The sequence below is a fragment of the Plutella xylostella genome, chromosome 31, assembly GCF_932276165.1.
Source record: "Plutella xylostella chromosome 31, ilPluXylo3.1, whole genome shotgun sequence".
In the NCBI taxonomy this organism is placed as follows: Eukaryota; Metazoa; Arthropoda; class Insecta; order Lepidoptera; family Plutellidae; genus Plutella; species Plutella xylostella.
In genome coordinates, this window is record NC_064011.1 from 2,164,758 (window position 1) to 2,186,657 (window position 21,900).

Sequence of the window (21,900 nt, forward strand, 5' to 3'; positions counted from 1 at the left end):
AAACAGGAAGTTTTCTGAAAGATTATTAATTGAATCATAGATGGCGTTAGTATTCCGAAAACTCGTTAAGTTTGCAACAGAAACAAATGCCAAAATCAAATAAAATTTATTAGGTCTCATCGTTCTGGATTTAGGGATCAAAAAAGTACCTACTAATCTGCTAAGAATTACATACCCGTTGCAAATTAACCCCCTTATTCATAGAAAAGTTACAAGACGTTTTAACTTCTCTATGAATAAGGGGGTTAGCGTTTTCAGACACTAGAAGTTAGTTATTTTCGGCTGGCACACTGGATCTGAATAAACTACCAATCGGTCAAGGGTTCAATAAAAATATCCTTCTAGGCCAGAGTGCTTATTTTTGCTATAAACTATTAACTTATATAATAAATTATAATGCACTTTTCCTGGAGGTTTCCTTTCCTCAGATAGGTATATATATACCTAACATTCAGATAATATTATGTTCATTGTGGTAAGGTAAGGTAATAAAATGAAACACATAAACATTAATTTCAATCAATATATTGTTTATTCCTACCTATGTACACAACTAAAGGCCTTAAAAAATTAACTATAACGTACCGCTGAACCTCATTTAAAAATAACCGCTTACTAATATGATCCCCCTTTCGGGACCATATGATCCACTCGTCTAAATAAACCCTTTGTACGGCGCACAGTAATAAATTCTTATAAATTGGAAAACTACAAATTTTGCGATGGTTTTTACCTGAAACAAAGAATTGTATGTAACTTTATTATTTTTTGAGACTCTATGCTAGTTAGGAATGGATATGGATATGACTGCACGCACCGTTAGTACAGTATCGACTGAACTAAAAACAGAATGGACTCCACTTAGTCCACTCTTTTTTTGAGATTTCCCCTTTAAACGGATTTTTGGGTTGGGCTGGTTTTAGTATTGCGCGGACCATCAGTGCGTGTCGTTTTAGTATCACCCTGACGGCCACAGTGTACAGAGGGGTGCAATGCATCAGTGCAGTACACTAAAACCAGCCTTAGGTCGTTAATGTACTAAAGGTGCGACATTTATGGGTAGACGACTTTTCAAGTGGAGACGCAACGGGATGCCCACGACAGAATGGTAGATGGAAGTAGTTTGATGAGGAAGGCCGAGGATTAAGTGTTATGGCCATCCTTGGGTCACACTCTTGAGAAGACGATTGCATAATTTTTATATAATTTTGAACGATATTGTGGCTTTGGATGAATAGTTGAGTAACTATGGGCCTTCCTTAGATACAGAAGATTATAATATATTACCATGCTAAGTGGGTGATTATAAATAATAATCCTATAGTTATTGGAGGTATAAAAATTAACACCAAGTAAATAAATACCATATATAACAAAGAAGTAATAGTTTTAGAGGGTTAGAGGAAATTTGAAATTACAACATTCGAGGATGTTTGTTAGTCAGAATACTTGGAACCTTAAAGTGAGGTGTTAAAATGATGATGGATATTTCGATAAGTTACATTAAAAACTAAACATCCACCGCAAGTAAGAGGGGCCGCGCAGCAAGGGTAACAGTACCTTCATTTAGTTGAGGTTTAAGCGATTTCACCTGATTCTCGGACGTTGGAAGCCCTCACAACTGACATGAGCTGGGTCACCGATATCCTGGAATTGGACAGTAAACATTCCATGAGAACAATTTTTAGACAGGTATCCGGTAGTGGTTTAGACATGTTATATGCCGCTTCATAATTGAATCACATAATGTGCATGATCGCAGGAGAATCAACGGACGGAAACCCGCATACTATTACACTTTATAAACACTAATCTATTACGCTACTTTGTAAACATTTGCAAATAAAAAACAAGTGCGCTATGGTGACGATAGACGAAATGTGGCACACGCGATAGTTCCGTTCATTCAAACGAACTTGTTTTTTATGAGTTTGATTCATTAAAGTGTTGATTTAAACTAACCTATTAACCAAGTGTTGTAGGCCTTGCGTCAAACCATCATCGCTTTGCAGAAGACTGATGCGGCTTCAGCTAAAATCGACGACTAACGACCTTCGAAAACAAATACGCTGTAACTGCAACACATAAAGACATTATAACGAAAATGCTGACAAAAATTATAAATAATAATACGGAGATCATTTTTGTATTGCCCCATTTACATTCCGCAATGTGTATTTAGAATTTTATCTGCAGGGATATTAGGAAAATATTCAAACAAATACATAGTCTTGTGTCACAGATTGTAAGATATTAAAAGTACAATCGGGAGCTTGGCCCTGGCAACATTTAATATTACTTTTATTGCGTTTAGTTCAAATGTATGAAAGATGTACAGTTCATGAGCTATTAGAGACAAAGACAGTTGATACTTTTGATGTTGTTTTGTAATAATTTGAGCAATAAAATACTCTTGAACTGTACTTAGTAAATATGACATGTACTGAGCATGTATTGTTACGCCTAGCTGAGTCCCGATGGTACTAATAAACATATTCTTCATTCTCATTGAACATAACAGTTGCAGGTAGTTTTGATATTGGTATTTTAGCTTGGATAAGATCGAATATACAGTGTGGAACTTTATCAATTTGTGAAAATAGAAAAAAATGGCGCGGTATAAAAAATAAACTACAGCATGAAAAACTATCATTTTCCGGTTTCCCTATAATTTCTTCACTTTTTTACTGATAATGTTCCATCCTGTGTACATTTTAACAGTATGCTGACGACAATTTGCTATTATTATCCGCATTAGATAAAATAATAATCTTTATAATTTCGTATTTCCACCATTTCAACTTATTTCATTGGCAAACAACAATAATATCTCTCGGTATTGCTTTGATACATTTTGTTCTTAAACTTACGTAAAGAAATATTTTGCATCTGTAAAGAATAAGAATGGATTAGAGAGGAGTAAGGTCGTATACAGAAAGAACGATTATATTTCCAGTACAGATAGCTTTTTCTTCGGATACTTAGAAAGCGTTTATCAGCAATGAATCGGAAATAGCATGAAACTGACACTTCCATCAGTTCAAAAAGCGTCCTTTTTGTAAAGAGCCTAAATGTTCCAGTAAGATATTTTTTACTAGCATTATAAAGGGAGTAAAAGATATGCCACCGATAAATTTCACCACGAGATTTTTCTATTCATAAAACTTTATAACCTACTTAAAGAAAGATAGCCTTACAAATGTAAGTTCTTTTTCGGTCTAATACAACGTTTCATAACAACTGTGGAATTTTGTATGGGAACTAAAAAAATATCTTTGCTTGGGTATGTTTCGTTGGCAAAGTTATTTGATTTGTGGTTTGATTTTTGGAGATCAACACTTTTACACACTATTTTGTAAATAAATGTAATTTTACTAAGCATGAATCTGTTTTATAAGAAATGTGTATCTCACTTTAGCTTAGAAGTTACACATATTATTTTTGCAAGAATAAAATATAATAAGTAATAAAGAAAAAAACATAAATGTATACAATATTGGCTAAAATAACATCGTAATGGACGAACAAAATTTCAATCAAAATTGGCTGCTTATTTAACCAAAAAAGTATATTTTGAAAATTAAATGGAAATATTAGTAAATAAATTGGCATAACTAAGTGATTAGACAAGGATATGACTTGCCGACAGGAAATTTACTCGACAAATACAAAATTATACCTGTGTCAGTACGAAAATAAGAGAACACATAGTAAAATATTGGTCACTTACGCCTGTACTGACGTTTTACTTTTGTATGTGAAACTTAAAGAAAACTGTCCTTATTGGGGAACCGAATCCAGGACGCTTTCTTCGCCGACTGTTTTGGACAAATCAGAAAGCAATAAATAATTTATTTTTTAAAAAGAGTGGCCGACACATTATGCATAAAAATATTTATTTACTTTGTTTGATAATATCCATTGCTGTAGTATTATCGATGTCGCCTTTTTTGTTTCTTGATAAAACTAGTTCTCAAGTGTAAAAACCAAAGAGTTTAAAAAAATATTTATCAATAGTAATTGTAGTTAATTGTGGGGTAATGTTTTCATATACCTGGCAACACAAACTCTTTACCAGAAATATAAATAAAAAATGAAGCAGCTGTAGTAGATAGTAGGCAAAAGGGACCAATTTCGTACAACTATTATATGAAAGTTATTTTAGATGATGCCAAAGACAATTTAAGACTTGCTCATAATAATATCTGCATTAATTTCTATTCGATTTACAACGAAGTGTAGTTTGGGCTTGTTGACAACCAATAAAAGAAATATCCCTACAAATTGAGAACCTCCTACGTTTTCTGGAAGTCGGTACCAAATCTCGATAAGCCTTTTTGGCGAAAACTGCACAAATTTAGCTTTCCCTTCCAAAATATAATAATTCTACATTTTTTGTAAATAAAATTCATACATTTATATCGCCTTTTGTGGATGGTCTGTTAACCAATCAGCATTGGGAGAACCTACAGACATTTATAAAGTTTTGTACCTACACATTTTGCCAAAAATGCTTTCAATATCAATGTCTATAAAATTTTAAAGATACAAATACTTTAATACACATATTAATATTAAATAATATACATATCATACAATCATTTTGTTTTTAATCATATTTTTATGTTCATTATTTGTCTTTTGATATTTTTTTTACATTTTCACTTTATTACGTAATTAGAGAAGTAAAAAATAAAGTAATTTGATCAGGTAGATAATATTCATATGCCATTATACATAATACGGCCTTTATGCAGCTATCTTTTCACAGATTTTTATTTGAGCCATTCAATATAATATTCAATTCAGCATACATAGCACAGTGCGCAAGACAAGCAAAACAAGACGTGATAAAAATCCTTTCGCTAATATAGCAGGACTTCGAGAGCGACGTAAAACTTTTGCCACGTCTTGTCGTGAGCGTCTTGCGCCCCGTGCTAGGTATGCGGTATAGACTCGAATAAAAACCTGGACTATAAAGTACAAATTTCGTCTACAACTGGAGATACTTATATTCTACGTGTAATTGTTTTTTTTTTCTACTAACAAACATACACCGAATTGAGACCGTTTTAAATACAATTTTATGTATATTAGGTACATAATTAGGGTGGTTTTATATTTTCTATAAAAACATGTTGAATCTTAAGAGTGACCACAGATAGGTAGAAAAATACAATATTAATGTGGCAACACATTTTGAATGAAGACTTTTAAATACAATATATAGGTATATTAATTAAATAAGTAGGGAGATACCGTTTCACCAGTTATTTGATCTGTCAAAACCCTTATTTATTTATTTATTTATTGCACCAATATTTATCACATTGGAATGAGGTTAGATTTTGTTTTGTTTCATGTGTGTTATTTAATGAAATGCTCTATATAAACTTGAGCTCCAGAACCTATTGAATGAATTTTCATTATGTAGATTCATGGGGTAGTTGCGTACATAATCAAAGTTGTATCTATAGAAGATTTGTAGCAAGTAGCGACCTTAGACAAAATAATAGTCAATTCTATAATGTCAAAATAGGTGCAAAAATAAACATTGTAACAATGACTTTCAGTTCTATTTCCAATGTGATAAAATCGGCTAGGAGAGGAGAGCAGATATTTATCACATATTTTAAATAGCACTTTGAGTCATTGCAACAAAATTTACTTTTGCCCCTATATTGCCATGACTCATGACTCTCATGAGTCATTTGTACAAAATCCTCATTCAAAATGTGTTAACACACTAACGGAGCGACTTTCACAAAAACATATAACCTTGATAGCCGCATAAGACTCTTAAGACTAGAGCCTATATCCACTAGACTCAGTCATCAATTAACACAAACTGTGAAATAGCCTTTGTCCGTCATATAACGCTGACAGACAAAGAAACATTATTTAAATGGCGCCTGTATGTAGGACCATAAGACAGAGTTACAATTAGAGTGAGATAGCCATTTTCATATTCTTTCCTTATCTTTCAGCATTATAACAAGGTGTTAATCATTGACAGAGTATAGCGTAATAAAGCTTAAACATTTATTACACCTTCCTAATACAGTCAGTGTATGTATATTTTCCTTTCACTGGCACATATATATGACCAAAGTGAGACAGAAACACATTACACGACCAAATTAGAAAGTTTGTAATAAAGACCTAACCATCAGTCTCTGGAATGTTAATGCAACAGTGTTGTAACCAGAAATCTGTAGTCTGGAGCTGCAAAGTAAAGTAACACCTAAACCTATGCGTTGTAGCACATTTTTAACTGCACATAGTCAACCAACTGAGGCCAAACTGCTACTCAATTCACCACTTTAACTCAATCCTAATAGAGTTCACAACCACTTCTCTCCATACCATCAAAGATCCTTGCCACAACACTGCCGCACCAACGCTCCAATCCTTTAAACATCCAAAACTACTCACCAACTCAAAAAATCAATTCTGCACTGCACCACAAAACATTGCACTATAATCATACCACAGATTATCTTTACTCTTTTGTCCGTACCAACACTGTCACTTATACACTACACTGTTTTATACTTTTTACACGTTCCGTTTGACCCGCGGCCACTTGTTATGTCCGAATATGAAGCGTCTCCGCCACTCTTCGTACTGCTACGTGCATGCTATGGTCGATGTCGATGCGTGCTCTGGAACGTTCTCAGGCTTGGTGATGGTTTCGGTGGTGGCAGGTTGTTCCGTGGGTTGCGGCGCTCCGTTTGAAGTTACCTCGTAGAGGTTGGAAGAGTTTGAGTCCTCGTTGTAGGATAGGACGCTTACGTCGTCCGTCTGTTGGGTTGAGAATGAGTATAGTAGAATAGGATGCTTTTTGTATTGTTTATTTTACAGTTGTTGTTTTGTAATATTTTCTTTTATGGTGAAAAATATGGAGTGTTCTATCCAAATATCTATCGACGACAAAGAGAAAGCTTCTTAAATTGACATGACTATTTATCCTTTGTGGGATAAAAGCCTAATTTTAAAATCATATATTTCTACTTTGATAAAAATCTTTTCCCTTCAACTCACGCTAGTCTCAGACAATCGCTTCGTCTTCTTCACGGGCGGCGGCGGCGGCGGCGCGGGCTCGGTCTTGCGTTTGGACGCGCCGTCCTTCTTCAGGAGCGAGGGAGACAGGTACTGGTGGAGTTGCTTGCGTCTCACGTGACGCGCCTGGGGGAGAGCGAGATAGATAGATAGAATACACTTTATTTGTACGACAACAAAGACTAATAGAATAGTAATAGAAACTTAATTAGGGTAAAAAAGGTAGTCTTATCACTGAAAGCGATCTCTGCCAGACAACCTTTGGATGGAGGGAGATAGGTGTAGGTGTTAGAGGGAGATAGAAGTATGTATGTGTAAAGATTTCGGGATTCAGTGCAGCTTTATATAGCCGTCTCTGGTATATAGAGACGGCTACATAAAGACATACGATATGGAGGGGATACCGAGTTCTTTGCCATTCATTGTCATGATTCTGTTTTCTATGCTATTTCCTAACAGCCCAATAAGCGTGCAGGCTATGGCATAACCCTGTTTTAATTGCTACGGACAATGAGGATTTTAATTGAACTTGATAATTATCATCTAAAAACCAGCGCCTTGCCTGACTGTCCACAGCACATGCTGAGCTGGTGCCTTTTTTGACGCTCTGGACGGCAAAAGCTATTGTTTTACCGTCGGTATTTTTTGGTGTTGTTGCTGTCTGTGTGTCAAATAAATGTTTCTTTATCTTCATAGTGTTACCTCAATGCTCATCCCTTCTCTCAGCACGGAGCAGTTTTCGGCCTGGTAGTGAACAGACTTGGTGAACGACTTGATGTCATTGGTGAGGTCCACATTGACATTGCTCTTCTCGAAGACCAGCCCGATGAACCACATTGAGCAGAGGTTTGCTATGACTTCTCCCTGAAAGTTAGAAGTAAGAGTTGGTTAGTGGTTAGTGGGTTGGTTTATTTAATTTGACACATTTCACAATCAGCCTCTTCGAAGGATTCAGGCGTCCGTACTTACAGAAGTTATATTTATGGATACTTACATTTTCATTCTTTGCTGGTTCTCCAGGTGGTATTTCAGGTACAGGTGTGCCTGAAAGTATGAATACCATATTTTTAGTACTGGGAAAGAGATACTAAGTATACTTATTTAAATTCTATAACGTCATCGTCAGCTTTCACAAGCCTTCGCCTGAATTCGAATAGAAATTCTGAGATCAACACAACACTGGCGATATGGTAATTATGAAGATGCAGTCAAATCGAGTTACAATAATCAAAACAGATGAGTTTTGTGTTGGACAGAGAAATCAATAAACATGAAAATGCTTGTGTTTACACAGAATGTTTTGGATTCAAATAGTTACCAGGTGGCAAAGCCAGCGGTTGTCCGTTGTTGGTGCTGAGCGGGACTGAATTGAAGCACTCGGGATTGATGTGGGCTATCGTGATGTGCTGGTTGCGTTCTAGGGTGCCTGTGAACAAACGTACACATTTAATAAATGTATAGGTAACGTTCATTGCCAAAGTGTCTCAACACAACTGCTAATAGTACACGTACTAATCGCATGTTTGCAAAGTGATAAAACAAAGTAACTTTCATTACTGAACTGAACTCCTCGCCGGGTATTTCATAAAGTTTGTTTTTTGTAGTATTTCTGTTTAGCTCTCAATGTAATTCGGAACTACATAAAGTTCAGGGCCTGAATTTCAGGCACAAAGCGACTTTTTTGAAAGCCAGCCTACACCACCACCATTGCATTTTCAAATTTTCAGGCTTCAGCACCGCTATAGATGGAATAAGAGTGATAACTGTGTAAATGAATCCCTCGTCTCTTAGTCTTCGACCGAATGGTGCAGCGACTAGTGACCCTGACTGCGATGCGGAAGGTCCGGGTTCGATTCCTGGCCGGGGCAGATATTTGTTTAAAGACACTTAATATGTACCTATGTAATATTGGTTTGTGTAGATTTATCAGCTGTTCGGATACCCATATTACAGGCTCTGCCTAGATCGGGGTCGGATGGCCGTGTGTGAGATGATCCCCACATATTATTATTACTCACCAATAAGATGTCGTATCTTGCTCTCGACCAGCCCGCACCACTGGAGCTGGCTGTCCGCATCAGCTGATGAAGCTAGCAGCACTATGAAGTGTTTGTACAGGGTGAAGAAGTTTGGCGCTTCGAATAGGCGCTCCCAGCCGCATTTGCCGAGCATTATCTCGTCGGTTATCGCTAGGCCTGGAAAGAGATAGAGGAATGGGTTGAGTGTGTGGTGTTTGGAGGCTTAAATTGCAGTTTAAAACAGTGCTACGAGCGAGCCCTGGGGTAAGTTTATTTTTGACTTTCGTTAAGTAAGATGTTATTTTACATAACGAAAAATATATTGGCATGAATAAATAAATAAATGAAGCGAGCCTTCGCGCGATACATATAAACTGTGCAAATTGGCAGTCATGGAATGACAAATAATCTGACTGGCATCCCTTCAATACGGTAACCAACCCTACGCGCATTATGGCTTCCCTTTTACATTGACTGATTTGATATTTAATATGCAGCTTTCACACCGGCTTCCCAACAAATCAATTTACCCGCCGCCATTACACTCTAGTATCTCGTACTTGCCACCAACACGCTAAGAATAATATCTACCGCAACTATTCCCGGTCCCTCAACACACATGCCCAGTCTAAACTCCTCCATAATCACGCTCCTGGTAGACGCATTAATGTATTGTTTTTTTCTTCTAGTACCTAAGTATCTACCTACCTATCTACCTACCTCTGTTAGTCTATAAGTATTTTTTATTAGTAAATGTGCTGTTTATGGTGTAATTTTTTTTTTCAATTCATCATCCCCCATCACACATACCCAGTCGGAACTCCTCCATGATCACGCTCCTAGTGGACGCGGACACGTTGAACGTGCAGTTCTGCTGCGGGTACGCGGGCGCGATGATCGGCATCAGGCAGACGAGTCACGCTACTCGTACATGTGAGCTCACGACTGTCATCCCCGAAGGGTAGTCAGAGGTACCTACCTATCTACCTCTGTTAGTCTTTAAATATACTTTTTTTAAAATTTTGTATGTATTTTTTTTTGTGTCAAATTAATCCTAATCCTAACTAATATTATAAATGCGAAAGTAACTGTGTCTGTCTGTCTGTTATTCTTTCACGCCAAAATAACTGAACGGATTTGAATAAAATTTGGTATACATATGGTCTAGACCCTGGGAAAGAACATAGGCTACTTTTTATCCCGTAATTCCCACGGGAAAACTTTTTAAGGCGAAGCGAAGCGCGCGGGAACAGCTTTCCCGTGGGAATTCCGGGATAAAAAGTAGCCTATGTTCTTTCCCAGGGTCTACACCGTATGTATACCAAATTTCATTCAAATCCGATCAGTAGTTTTGGCGTGAAAGAGTAACAGATAGACACATTTACTTTAGCAATTATAATATTAGGATAGGATTAGGATACTAGGGTGGTCGATTTTCGGTCTCTCGACACACATACCCAGCCGGAACTCCTCCATGATTACGCTCCTAGTAGACGCGGACACGTTGAAAGTGGAGTTCTGCTGCGGGTACGCGGGCGTGATGATCGGCATCAGGCAGACGAGTACGACTACTCAAACATGTGAGCTCACGACTGTCATCCCCGAAGGGGTAGTCAGAGGTACCTACCTATCTACCTCTGTTCCCGCGAGCTTAGCTTCACCTTTAAAAGTTTTCCTGTGGGAATTCCGGGATAAAAAGTAGCCTATGTTGTTTCTCAGGGTCTAGACTATCTGTATACCAAATTTCATTCAAATCCGTTCAGTAGTTTTGGCGTGAAAGAGTAACAAACAGACAGACAGACACTGTTACTTTCGCATTTATAATATTAGTTAGGATAGTTAGGATTAGGATTCTAGGGTGGTCGAATCTCGGTCTCTCGACACACATACCCAGTCTAAACTCCTCCATGATCACGCTGCGGGTGGACGCGGACACGTTGAACGTGGAGTTCTGCTGCGGGTACGCGGGCGTGATGATCGGCATCAGGTGGAAGCGGTCGGATACGTTCACCTGAAATGGAGAAAAATACTGTTGAAATAAATCAATGTCACTTAAAGAACTATAAAATAATATTAATTAACAAATAAACATGCAAATTACAAACTACTTAACCTAATCAAAAAGCTCGCGGTATAGCCAGAGAGATTCTTTGAGCCAGATACGATCCCGATAATTTCATTTATTTCACGGGTGACATCGTGGCCGAGGACCGAGTCTTGTGGCGCTCCTTGGGAGAGGCCAATGTCCAACAGTGGATGATTATTGGCTAAAGATGATGATGATACTGGGTGATACTGAAACCCGTACAGTTTTTAGCTGAATCGGGCACTCATGTTCTCCAGCACTGATAGCTGAGCGGAGCGTGTGATCTGCAAAATTCGTGCAAATCCCCTAAATCCTCTAAATCCTATGCCACTAGCAGCAATCACTAACCCCGGGGTATTTGCTATTTTGATCAGTTCCTATATCCTATCTATCTATTAGTTTGCTATTATGACTGCTTTCTACATCCCATCTACAATTCATTAGCCATCTTCCCACATCCTCCTCACCCGGGGGTCCCAGTGCGGGAAGCCCAAGTTGACCTCGTCGGGCTGCTTCAGCAGCACCGGCTGCGGCCACTTCCACTGGCTGAACACGAGGAAGAACTTGTGCACGAGGGTCGCCGGCCACGCGTTCGGGTACAGCTGGCAGGTTCGCGCCACCAGCATCGCCCAGGACACGCCGCCGAGGTAGCCTAGTGTGTTGGAGTAGATGCCGTGACCTGCGGATGGAAAGAAATGGTTGAAAACACAATACATTTAAAGTTAACTGCAAGACACGGGTCGCTTGCAAGACTGATTGGATATGGATGAAATCATACCGCTTACACAAAAAACAAACAAATGTGTGCCCAAGCGGGGATTGAACCCGCAGACCTTCAGCACAACACAACATTCACGGCGGCCAATGCGTCCTCCGCTTGCTGAATAGTAGTTTATTCGATGTAGTGCCCGTTTCGTAATGCACTTTTGGTCACATTTTTCCTTACTTTTGTTCCCCTTCTTTCCAATTTCCCCTCTAAAAAAGTATAGCTAAGTCACTCACGCTTGGCCCACAGTCTCTCTACAAATATATAGCTAAGTCACTCACGCTTGGCCCAGAGCTTTTGTTATTGATGCTTCTGTATTCGATTTAGGAGCTGTCTAAATACGAAAAACACCTTTCTATCCCGATTTTTCCCTACTTTTTCCCCCATTTTCTCTCTACAAAAGTATAGCTAATTTACTCCTTTTTTTCCAATTTTCTCTCTAAAAATGTACAGCTATAGGTAATTCACTCACGCTTGGCCCACAGCTTGATGGCTCTCAACGTCAGTCTGAAGTTGTCTATGTTGGGCACCAGGCGCAGGATCTCGTCCGTCACTCGGCATCCGTTCAGCGAGCGGACGCACTTCTGGTCGAGGTTCTTGAGGAGCATGTCGTCTCGGAGGTCGAAGGAATCTGTGGAGGGAAATTGGGTGTTGTAGTGTAGGAGGGGAGGGGAGACAGTTATGCATGCATTATAAAGGTTGTCCCCTAAATAATGGAGTGGACCAACAGAAAGTGACTCAGGGGGTCAATCTGAACAACTTTTGTTATATACAGGGTTATTGGTAAGTAGACCGGATCCTTTCAGGAGGTGATAGAGGAAGGCATTTCCAGTCGATTGAACCCAATAATGTATTATCCTAAACTTAACCATTTTTAAGATATTTAATATTTAAGGTTTTTTTAATTTTTTGCCAAAATTTTATGCTTAAAACCGAAAATAAAAAAAACTAGCCACATTTCAATATTTTTTTTGGTTGTTTTGCATAAGTAACACCTTAATAAACTAATTAAAATAATCAAATGTGCATTGTTCGACTTAAATTAGACATAATACCCCAAAATAGTTAAACATTTTGAAAAAATATTCATAACGCAAAAACAAATAAATTAAATTAAAAAAGGCCATATCTTGGTGATACCTTAATCGATTTGGTATTGAATTATCTTGTTTGAAAGCTTATTAGTTGACCATGTTTTTAAGCTAAAGTGCACAAAAAAATGTCATATGAAAATCTTTTTTAATTTAATTTATTTGTTTTCGCGTTTTGAATATTTTTTCAAAATGTTTAACTATTTTGTGGTATTATGTCTAATTTAAGCCGAACAATGCACATTTGATTATTTTAATTAGTTTATTAAGGTGTTACTTATGCAAAACAACCAAAAAAAATATTGAAATGTGGCTAGTTTTTTTTATTTTCGGTTTCAAGCATAAAATTTTGGCAAGAAATTAAAAAAACCTTAAATATTAAATATCTTAAAAATGGTTAAGTTTAGGATAATGCATTATTGGGTTTAATCGACTGGAAATGCCTTCCTCTATCACCTCCTGAAAGGATCCGGTCTACTTGCCAATAACCCTGTATAACTATTGTACCCTCTTTTCGTTGGTCCACTATTTAGTGTGATTTTGGTAGACATTAAATATCGAGTATGTAGTTATGCATGCAATAAGGAAAGACACCCTTTCAACAGAGATGTGCTATGCAGCTATGCTCAAATTCGTTGTGATGTAGACCATTGAATATGATTGGTGGATATCAAACGCATCCAAAGCAAGGTTGCATAGCACATCTCTGTGGGACAAGCACATTATCTTATACACAATACTAAAGCTTTTATCAAATCTTGCGCAGCTTGCGCTACATGCTAATGGTGCAGTTACAGATAAAGCAAATGCGTGTCCAACAAATAAAAAAATACTTTTAGTCGTGGTAAAAAGAGCTTTCCAGCAATCCGATAACGATAAAATAATGCTTTTACTTTTGGATAGATAGACATTTGGGTATATGTCCCAAAGGCAAAGGCCTCCCTATTCGAATAGTTGACCACTTGACTTGACCAAAATGGTGGCCATATTCACCTTGATGTAACTTAGACCAGAATGACCAGATTTGTAATAGGGCAAAACACCCAGTAACTGACCACCTTAAGGGAGTTGTTCCAGTAATTTATCTGTAGCGGGCTCAATTCTTATCCCTTATTAAATCCGATTTTTGTTTTAGAAACTAGAATAACAGAGCTACATTCCTGAGTAAATAGCAAACATGTAGAAGTTACTCATTTTTTTATATATTTTTGCAAACAAAAAGTAGTGATTTTCCCAGTAACTGACCACTAAAATCTAGTAACTGACCACACTCCATGCCAGTAACTGACCACCAATTTAAAATGGTTTAAAAATGGAATTATGATTAAATCTTATTATTATTTATTTATTTGATTACTTCATGTAATAGTACCGATCCTCTGGTCTCTTTTAATGTGTGACACATCACTTTTGCTCAAGGTTTCTTAACTGAAAATTGCATTAAATTAATTAATCAGATTAATGCATAATTTAAATGATATCTTATCCTAATAATCAACCATTTATTTATTAAAAACACAAGTTTATGCATTTTTGTTAAATACTAAAAACAAAGGAATAAACACACATGCACATAGTGAACACGCATTTTAAATTTACAGCTTTCAGGGAGATTAAGTGGCCCCAATGTAGTCAGATAAGTCACAGAAAGGGCGATTTTGTTTGTCCGGAACAAGCCAGGATCAGTGGGACAGGCCCATGAAGCATTCATGGTGCCAGAAACGAGCATTTTATCAAATATAAAGTAGCGAATCCAAGCGCTAAAGCCGGTCTTTTCCATATTCGGTATCAACTGATGAGGAGGAGGAATCGTGGCGGATTGTATTGTCGGCCTGTGAAAACATAAATTCCCCGCCGGAAAAGTAGGCCCTTTCCCCGCCGGTCCTTTCAAGGATGTAGGACAAGAGACAGATGGTTTTCATTATTGCTGAAACCCCACCCAGAGACTTTCAGTGCGGCTAAAAGAGTCATTGAGGCTAGCCATTGTAATTATGACCGAATCAAATATTGGGGGTTAGTTTTTCAGGATACAAAGATGGATGCCTTGACGAATGGGATTTCAATGACTTTGTTGAGGATTCAACTGGAATATTTAGGATGCTGTTGAAAAGTGCTTTCGTAGGTAAGTATTTGGCCAAAGACAGGAGTAGTCATTTCTGCAAGGGGGACAGGGAATCTTTTCCTCGTTGAAGAGGCGTCACTGAAGCAGAACATCGCTGTACTTTCTGCATTTTCCGCTGCTGGACTAATGTGTCTGCCAATGATAGTATAGCGTTGCCAGTGGATTCCGGATAGTTGTGGTATCGGTTCCAAATGGCTGGGGTGTTGGTCGTGGTAACAACTTATAGAAGAATGCCCCATTTCTGGTGTGCCAATTTTACCGTTCTGTTTGAAATCCGCTGGCCGTTCATAATGCCATTGAAGGGCGTGTTGGTGCACCGGGTGAGGGTGCTAGCATTGTAGTGATGCTTTCTTTTTCCTATTTTGCTGAAGTGGCTTTGCCTGTCTTTGGAAAAATGTGGAGGCGCGTTTCGTCGGTAACGTATATTCGGGTTGGGTCATTAATGGCGTCATTGAGGTCTTGTTCGCCAAGTGCTTCTGTGCTCGGGGAACCAATTTCATCTGGTTCACAAGCGCTGGCATTGGTTAGGTACGCCTTCAGCTGTTCTGAAGATAGCATTTGAGTATCTTTTCATAGAGTGAGATGGTGAAAGCCATTTGTCTCCTGATCTTGCATTCTTGAAAGGACTGCTCCAGGGATTATCTTTAAGGAAAAATGGTGACATCTGTCTTTATCCTGGAGAATCCACATTATCCTAGGCTGATAGTATGCTCCACTAGCGTTTTTATCTTCCTCATCAGCTAATACCGAATCTGGAACAAACTTGGAATTTATGTTTGAATTCTCTATATTTTAAAAGGTGCTTGCAAGTCACCCTGAATTATTTTGGAATGTCTTGTTGATCCTAGTTTGTCTCAGACAAGTGGAATTGCCTTTTCTATACTTTTTTGCCATCTTGGCGCTTCTTCATCTCGCTGAAAGCTGTAAAAATATATCATATATAATAATACCAGTAACTGACCACCAATTTACCCAATAACTGACCACCTATGTCAGTAAATGGAAGGAGTGAAGATAGAATGCTCATATTTTGACACAAGAAAATGGCACATATGAGCTTTAATATTACGTTCTTATTTTGCCTAAATTCAGCTTCAACCAAAAATCCCAATAACCGACATAGGTGGTCAGTTATTGGAAAATCGCTGTTTTGTCATCCAGTAACTGTCCAGCCCATTAAAAACAATCAAACGTCAAATAACAAGCTGAATCTTATCAAAAACGTAATCTTTATAATTAAATCTATATGGTATAATTTTTTCTTTCAATGATTTCAATTTTTTTCATGGTAAATTTTACGATCAAAAAATTCACTTACCTTAACAAATACGTTAGTCACAACTGCAATTTACTCGGTTCGCGCGCCAGCTGAACTTTTTCGATCGCTCACTATCCATCTGTTGGCGGCTGGCAAAATCTTTGGTATCAGTAATGCTCTCAATGAACCACAAAATAGACTGGATGTTCACTAGATGGCCCTGCTTGGCTATATTTCTTATTTATTGGAGTTGAAGAGGAAGGTGGTCAGTTACTGGCACATGGTCAGTTACTGGGTGTTTTGCCCTAATAAGAGAATATTCAGACACCGGAGCGCATTCTAGCCGCAATAAAAAAGTTACAAATAGTCTTCGTCAAGTTACGTCTCTCCTAGTGTATCGTTAACTAATTAAAATAATATAACAAACAAAGGACAAACACAATAAATAAACAAAAGCGTCGCATTTACTCACATAGTTGAGACTTACCGGGTATCTCTTTCAGCGCGAGCCGCGCGAATAGCAAATCTATTTCTATGCCGTCAAAGTTCATTTTTATCACGGGCACGAACGCCTCTTCCACCGGCCGTAGGTCTTTCACCTGTGGAAAAAGCGAAGAGAGATTTTGAATCTTGTGTTAAGAGTAACAAGATCTGTATAAAGTAAAAATGGCAACAGGTGAGTTATAAGTTTAACGTATCAGTGTATCTGTCTGTGGTAGCGTAGGTCCTAAACAGCGGAACTTTCGATTTGTTTTTTTGGGTCATATGTAATGTTAGCCTGAGTGTTCATAGCCATATTTTTTCAAAATCGGCTTAGCCATTCTAAAGTTATGCTAGTTTTATGCCTAGTTTCACCATATTCTGTTAGATCATTAACACCCCTGTTACATTGTAATCTCATTAATTATACGTGATCTCCATATTAAATTCGTGATAGATGGATGTGTCAAAAGTCAACATCTAATCCCTTGTTATGATCTAACAGAGTATGATGAAACTGGGGCTTAGTGTTGAATGATGGTTGTTTTTTATATTGGTCAGGTTATTGTAGGAATGTACAGTAAATATTCCATAAACAGTGCAACCTGAGGCTGTTGCTTCAGCAGCTCATAGAACGACTGGAAGTAATCGCTCCTGTCGATGTGTCACATCACCTCGCACATCTATCTATCTACCGCCTCTTAAACTTGCTTTAAACTATTTTCTTTTAATATACTTATAAATATTCCCCTTCATCATCATCATCATCAGGCAATAATCATCCACTGCCGGACATAGGCCTCTCCCAAGGAGCGCCACAACAGTAAATATTCCCCAATAAATAAAAATGGCTACTGTACCTGTGGCTGTTGCTTCAGCAGCTCATAGAACGACTGGAAGTAATCGCTTCTGTCGATGTGTCGCGGCGCCACGCACATCTATCTATCTACCGCCTCTTAAACTTGCTTTAAACTATTTTCTTTTAATATACTTATAAATATTCCCCTTCATCATCATCATCATCAGGCAATAATCATCCACTGCCGGACATAGGCCTCTCCCATGGAGCGCCACAACAGTAAATATTCCCCAATAAACAAAAATTGCCACCTTACCTGAGGCTGTTGCTTCAGCAGCTCATAGAACGACTGGAAGTAATCGCTTCTGTCGATGTGTCGCGGCGCCACGCACAGAGCGTCGATGTCGGCGCCGCGGTGGTGCACCTGCGGGGAGAGAGGTGTTATGAGTTTTGTGTGTCTGTGTGTTAACAAGAAATACATTTGGATTTAGGTTTTGTAGGTGTGTTGTTTTATTTCATTTGTTGGATAGGTACAGGCGGATTTATAAAAGTAGCTACACTGCCTTGTGAAACTTATGCATGCTGACCTCTTATTCATACAAAACATACACAGCGAAGTAGTTTTGTTATTAGGTAAACGCTCGTTGCGTTAAATAACACCCATAAAATCCTGTTATACTTAATTATAATTGCTGTGGGTTTTTAATTTAACTTAGGTTAGTAATAATTTCGAGGTCATTGTCAAAAAAAAATCGAATCACTTTATTACACAAGGTTGAGGACAACCTTACGAGTTTAATATCAAGGTTTCCACAACCTTATATTTTCAATAATGAAATAGTGTGATCACGACATAACGGTACGTAAAAATGTAAGAACTGTGTGTTTGTAAAAATTCTAGAAGAATCTTTTGTCAATTTCTATCAACAATAGTTTCCGCAGCGCATACGGAAAGAGGGGCGTCCCACGCTACATACCCCAAGCCGGTAAGAGCCGAAGGTGTACACATTTCGGCCACGCCGTGCACGGCCATGGCCATGCCATGTTCTTCTTGGCCGACATATTAACGATTACGATTACTCAGAGCAATGTAAACGAATGAAAGGGGTTTCCCACGCTACACTTCAACTGACACCGTCTTGTCATCGATAAAGTGTGAAGTGACATTATCACGTCGGGGTTACCTATTTGCCGATTACTAAAGACTACTACTACGATTTAGTAAAGACTGCTGCCGATACACGGGTTTGTTATCGGCGTAGACAAACAAAACTATATCGCGATTTGCCATAAATACGGCGCTGTGATTAGCGGAACGAGCGTTAAACGAGTTTATCGATGTTGATAACGAACCCGTGTAGCAGCTACTGAAGTAATGCGGATAAAGAGCTACATACCCCGAGCCTGTAAGATCCGAAGGTGTACACGTTCCGGCCGACAGTATAACTATATCGCGATGTGATATAAATACGGCGCTGTGACTAGTGGAACGAGCGTTTAAAGAGTTTATCGACTCGTGTAGCGCTAGCGGCCGCTTAAGCAAAGTGTTTAAAGAAAAAATGCGCTAGCTACATACCCCGAGCCTATAAGAGCCAAAGGTGTAAACATTCCCGCCGACAGTGTCGGCCACACTCGGAGGCATGTTCTTCTTGGCCGACAGTTCCCGGATCCACTGCCTCACGATGCGGTGAAGGGCTCCCAGCACCTCCATACGATGGTGGAGCTCAGCCTCAGATTCAAACACTCCGTAGGGGATGAGGGACTCTTTCAGCTCGTTGGTCTTTTCGATGTCTATCGGCTTTGGGCCTGTGGATGGAGAGGGTGGTTGTAGTAAATCGGAAGCTAGTTATGTTATTGACATAGTGGGTAAACAGGTAAGTTGGGGCAATGACTAAGCAGGGCTTCAATTAAAAAAGAATCAACCTTTACTTATTTGGAAGAACACAAGTATATAATACTGAACAGATAGAGTGCAAACCCATATTTTTCCCATATACTGATCAAATACTGTGACAGATGTGGCAGAATCCATGACAGCAATGGAACCCAAGACCTTCTGCATAGTAGTCAGGGCCAATAAAAAATACACCATCAAAGGTAATAAATGTTTGTAAAACCACTTACCAGCCATAGAAATAGCGGATGTCATGCCGAGTGTCTTCAAATTCTGCTGGTTCTGATGGTCATTACCCCTCGCCTGGTTACTCTGGATCGGGTTCACATGCTGTGACGAGTACTGCGATGCCGGCCACATCTTGATCTCTTATGTAGACTGTGTCAACTTAAAATGAAACCTGTCTTGGTATTGGTTACACTTATTGCTAAAGGTGGGTCAATTTGTATTCATGTTATGTTGAATCTTGCTGGATGGCGTAGTCGGAGGATATCTGGAATAATGAGAAGTTTTTGTTTTGTAGAAGTATCTAAATAAGATGATTTGTTTTATTTTATTATCCTCGGCCAAGGATGCTGTCTCACCACTCTACTCAGTAGGTGTAATCAGGGTATAGCTGATAATGTTTTGTTGACAGTACAGGTAATTTAATATTGAAGTTTAAAGTCATACTATTTAATTGCATTCAGTAAATTGCTGATAGTATGTTTTCTGAGCTAGGCTGGGTTAGTGGGTTGTACACATTCATAGATGTAGATATCAGAAAATAATCATGGGAACCTTTGAAGGATTTTATTATTGTATTCTTATGGTGACAGAAATCATGTTCAGGAAACCTACACATCTACATTCTAGATGTGTACCCATTGTAGTCATTCAAAAATTGAGATAATCATTTGAGCACAAATGTACACAACAAAGTTACCCGTTGTAGGCATAATAATGTATTGTACATAGTTATGATGTAGTCTTGGTAGTTATTATTAGTATTTTAAACAGATGCGGGATTGTATCTGGCTCAAAGGATCTCCCTTGCTATACAGCAAGGTAATGCAGCTAGCATTATGGGAACCTATGAGCCAGGTATGAAAAGAGAGGGTCAATTTGTCATTTTTTTCTATAATGATGAAAATTTATAAATAGGTAGGTATATTATAGGTAGATAATTAATGAGTTGAATATTAAACATAGCTTTTACAAGGGAAAATAAATTATTGTTTTATTGAAACTAACCCTCTCATTCATAGAAAAGTTGTAAGACAGTTTAGCTATTGAACTGTTTGGTCCTATCTAGTTCAATATTTAAAACATCCTATACATTTTCTATGAATAAGGGGGTAAGAAAGTGTTCCTGCAATTATAATGTACCATCTAGGGATACATTATCAACAATTAACATTCAACAATGATAATGTGAGAGTTTCAACAAATAATATAACGGCAAATCGGCGTCTAGATAGGAAAGTTGTTTGAAATTCTTGTCTACACTGTTATTTATCACCCCAGTGTCCATTTCTATACATGTTTATGTTTATAATCTTAGTATCACTGATAAGCGGCGCTAGCGTACATTAGTAAAATAAACAATTACATTGTTGGTACATTATAATGACACGAAACCAACTCGGAAGAATGAACCATTGAAAAACTTCGATGACCCCAAATCTTGCGTGCTATGTCATGTAAGGTCATATTTTGAGAATATTTTCACCAGATAAACACCTTAAAAGGTTCCATACAATTATGGTAAGGTCATCAGCATGTATTTCCGTGAAAACACCTTGAAACAATCGGATATGTAGCTTCCATTGTAAAATGCTAACGTAATTTCTTTTCACACGTTGCTGGTGAATGGTCATTATAGGAGATTGAAAAACACAACAGAAGCTGAACTTACCAACTAATTAATATCAGCGTCTTTATTTACGGCATGATTTGCACAAATATACGGTTTCACACGTTGAAAAAACAAAGAAACAAATACATTATTTCACAAAGAAGCACTCAACAGTCGCCATCAACAGCCATGGCCATGTTTTTTATGAACGCGTTCAAAAATCATGTCACCTCCTAAAAGTCTGAAACTAACGAACATTCAAGAAATCTCAAGAAGACTCTCTCGGTTCGCCCCAGCTGGCTAGCTATTGCTTTACATTCCCACCATATCTTAGTAAAATAAGTAAAATAACATCACTGATGCTCCAACGTCTTTAAGTTATTACTGATGATTGCAGCAGCACCGTAGCAGCAGCTGCAGCCTGCTCCACTGGCTGATGCACTCCCTCAGTATCAATCGATCGTTTTGCTCACGTCATTATTCCGAT

At 38.2% G+C, this 21,900-nt stretch overlaps 1 protein-coding gene and 1 long non-coding RNA gene across 4 annotated transcripts; both read right to left on the reverse strand.

The window, feature by feature from the left end:
* Window positions 1–509: 509 nt before the first annotated feature.
* LOC105391335 lies at window positions 510–2,442 on the reverse strand. Its single transcript, XR_960930.3, has 3 exons — window positions 1,963–2,442; window positions 1,561–1,647; window positions 510–733 (listed from the first exon to the last, which is right to left on the reverse strand). It is a non-coding gene; the product is annotated as an uncharacterized LOC105391335 (long non-coding RNA).
* A 3,402-nt stretch (window positions 2,443–5,844) lies between these two features.
* LOC105391334 (poly(A) polymerase type 3) lies at window positions 5,845–21,632 on the reverse strand. 3 transcript variants are annotated; one of them, XM_048632270.1, is made up of 15 exons: window positions 21,474–21,632; window positions 19,807–20,069; window positions 19,259–19,488; window positions 17,999–18,106; window positions 16,876–17,002; window positions 12,405–12,563; window positions 11,634–11,845; window positions 11,027–11,091; window positions 9,891–9,946; window positions 9,081–9,257; window positions 8,381–8,488; window positions 8,057–8,106; window positions 7,765–7,926; window positions 7,045–7,188; window positions 5,845–6,804 (listed from the first exon to the last, which is right to left on the reverse strand). In XM_048632270.1, the coding sequence occupies exons 2-15, from the start codon at window positions 19,934–19,936 to the stop codon at window positions 6,631–6,633; spliced, it is 1,902 nt and encodes a 633-aa protein (XP_048488227.1). In that variant the 5' UTR covers window positions 19,937–20,069; window positions 21,474–21,632; the 3' UTR covers window positions 5,845–6,630. The 3 variants fall into 3 exon arrangements, with proteins under 3 accessions (XP_048488227.1, XP_048488226.1, XP_048488228.1); XM_048632269.1 differs by lacking the exon at window positions 9,891–9,946 and having other exon boundaries at window positions 10,971–11,091; XM_048632271.1 differs by lacking the exon at window positions 9,891–9,946 and having other exon boundaries at window positions 10,971–11,091; window positions 16,891–17,002; window positions 21,474–21,631.
* Between the last annotated feature and the right edge of the window lie 268 nt (window positions 21,633–21,900).

Bases quoted from the DNA above. Each gene is read 5' to 3' on its own strand.
- LOC105391334 (XM_048632270.1), bottom strand. From the start codon at position 19,936: ATGTGGCCGGCATCGCAGTACTCGTCACAGCATGTGAACCCGATCCAG. The intron at 17,003-17,998 runs GTAAGGTGGCAA...CTTTTTCCACAG, and splicing joins TGCTGAAGCAACAGCCTCAG to GTGAAAGACCTACGGCCGGT. The intron at 9,947-11,026 runs CACGTTCAACGT...GCAGCAGAACTG, and splicing joins GCGTACCCGCAGCAGAACTC to CACGTTCAACGTGTCCGCGT.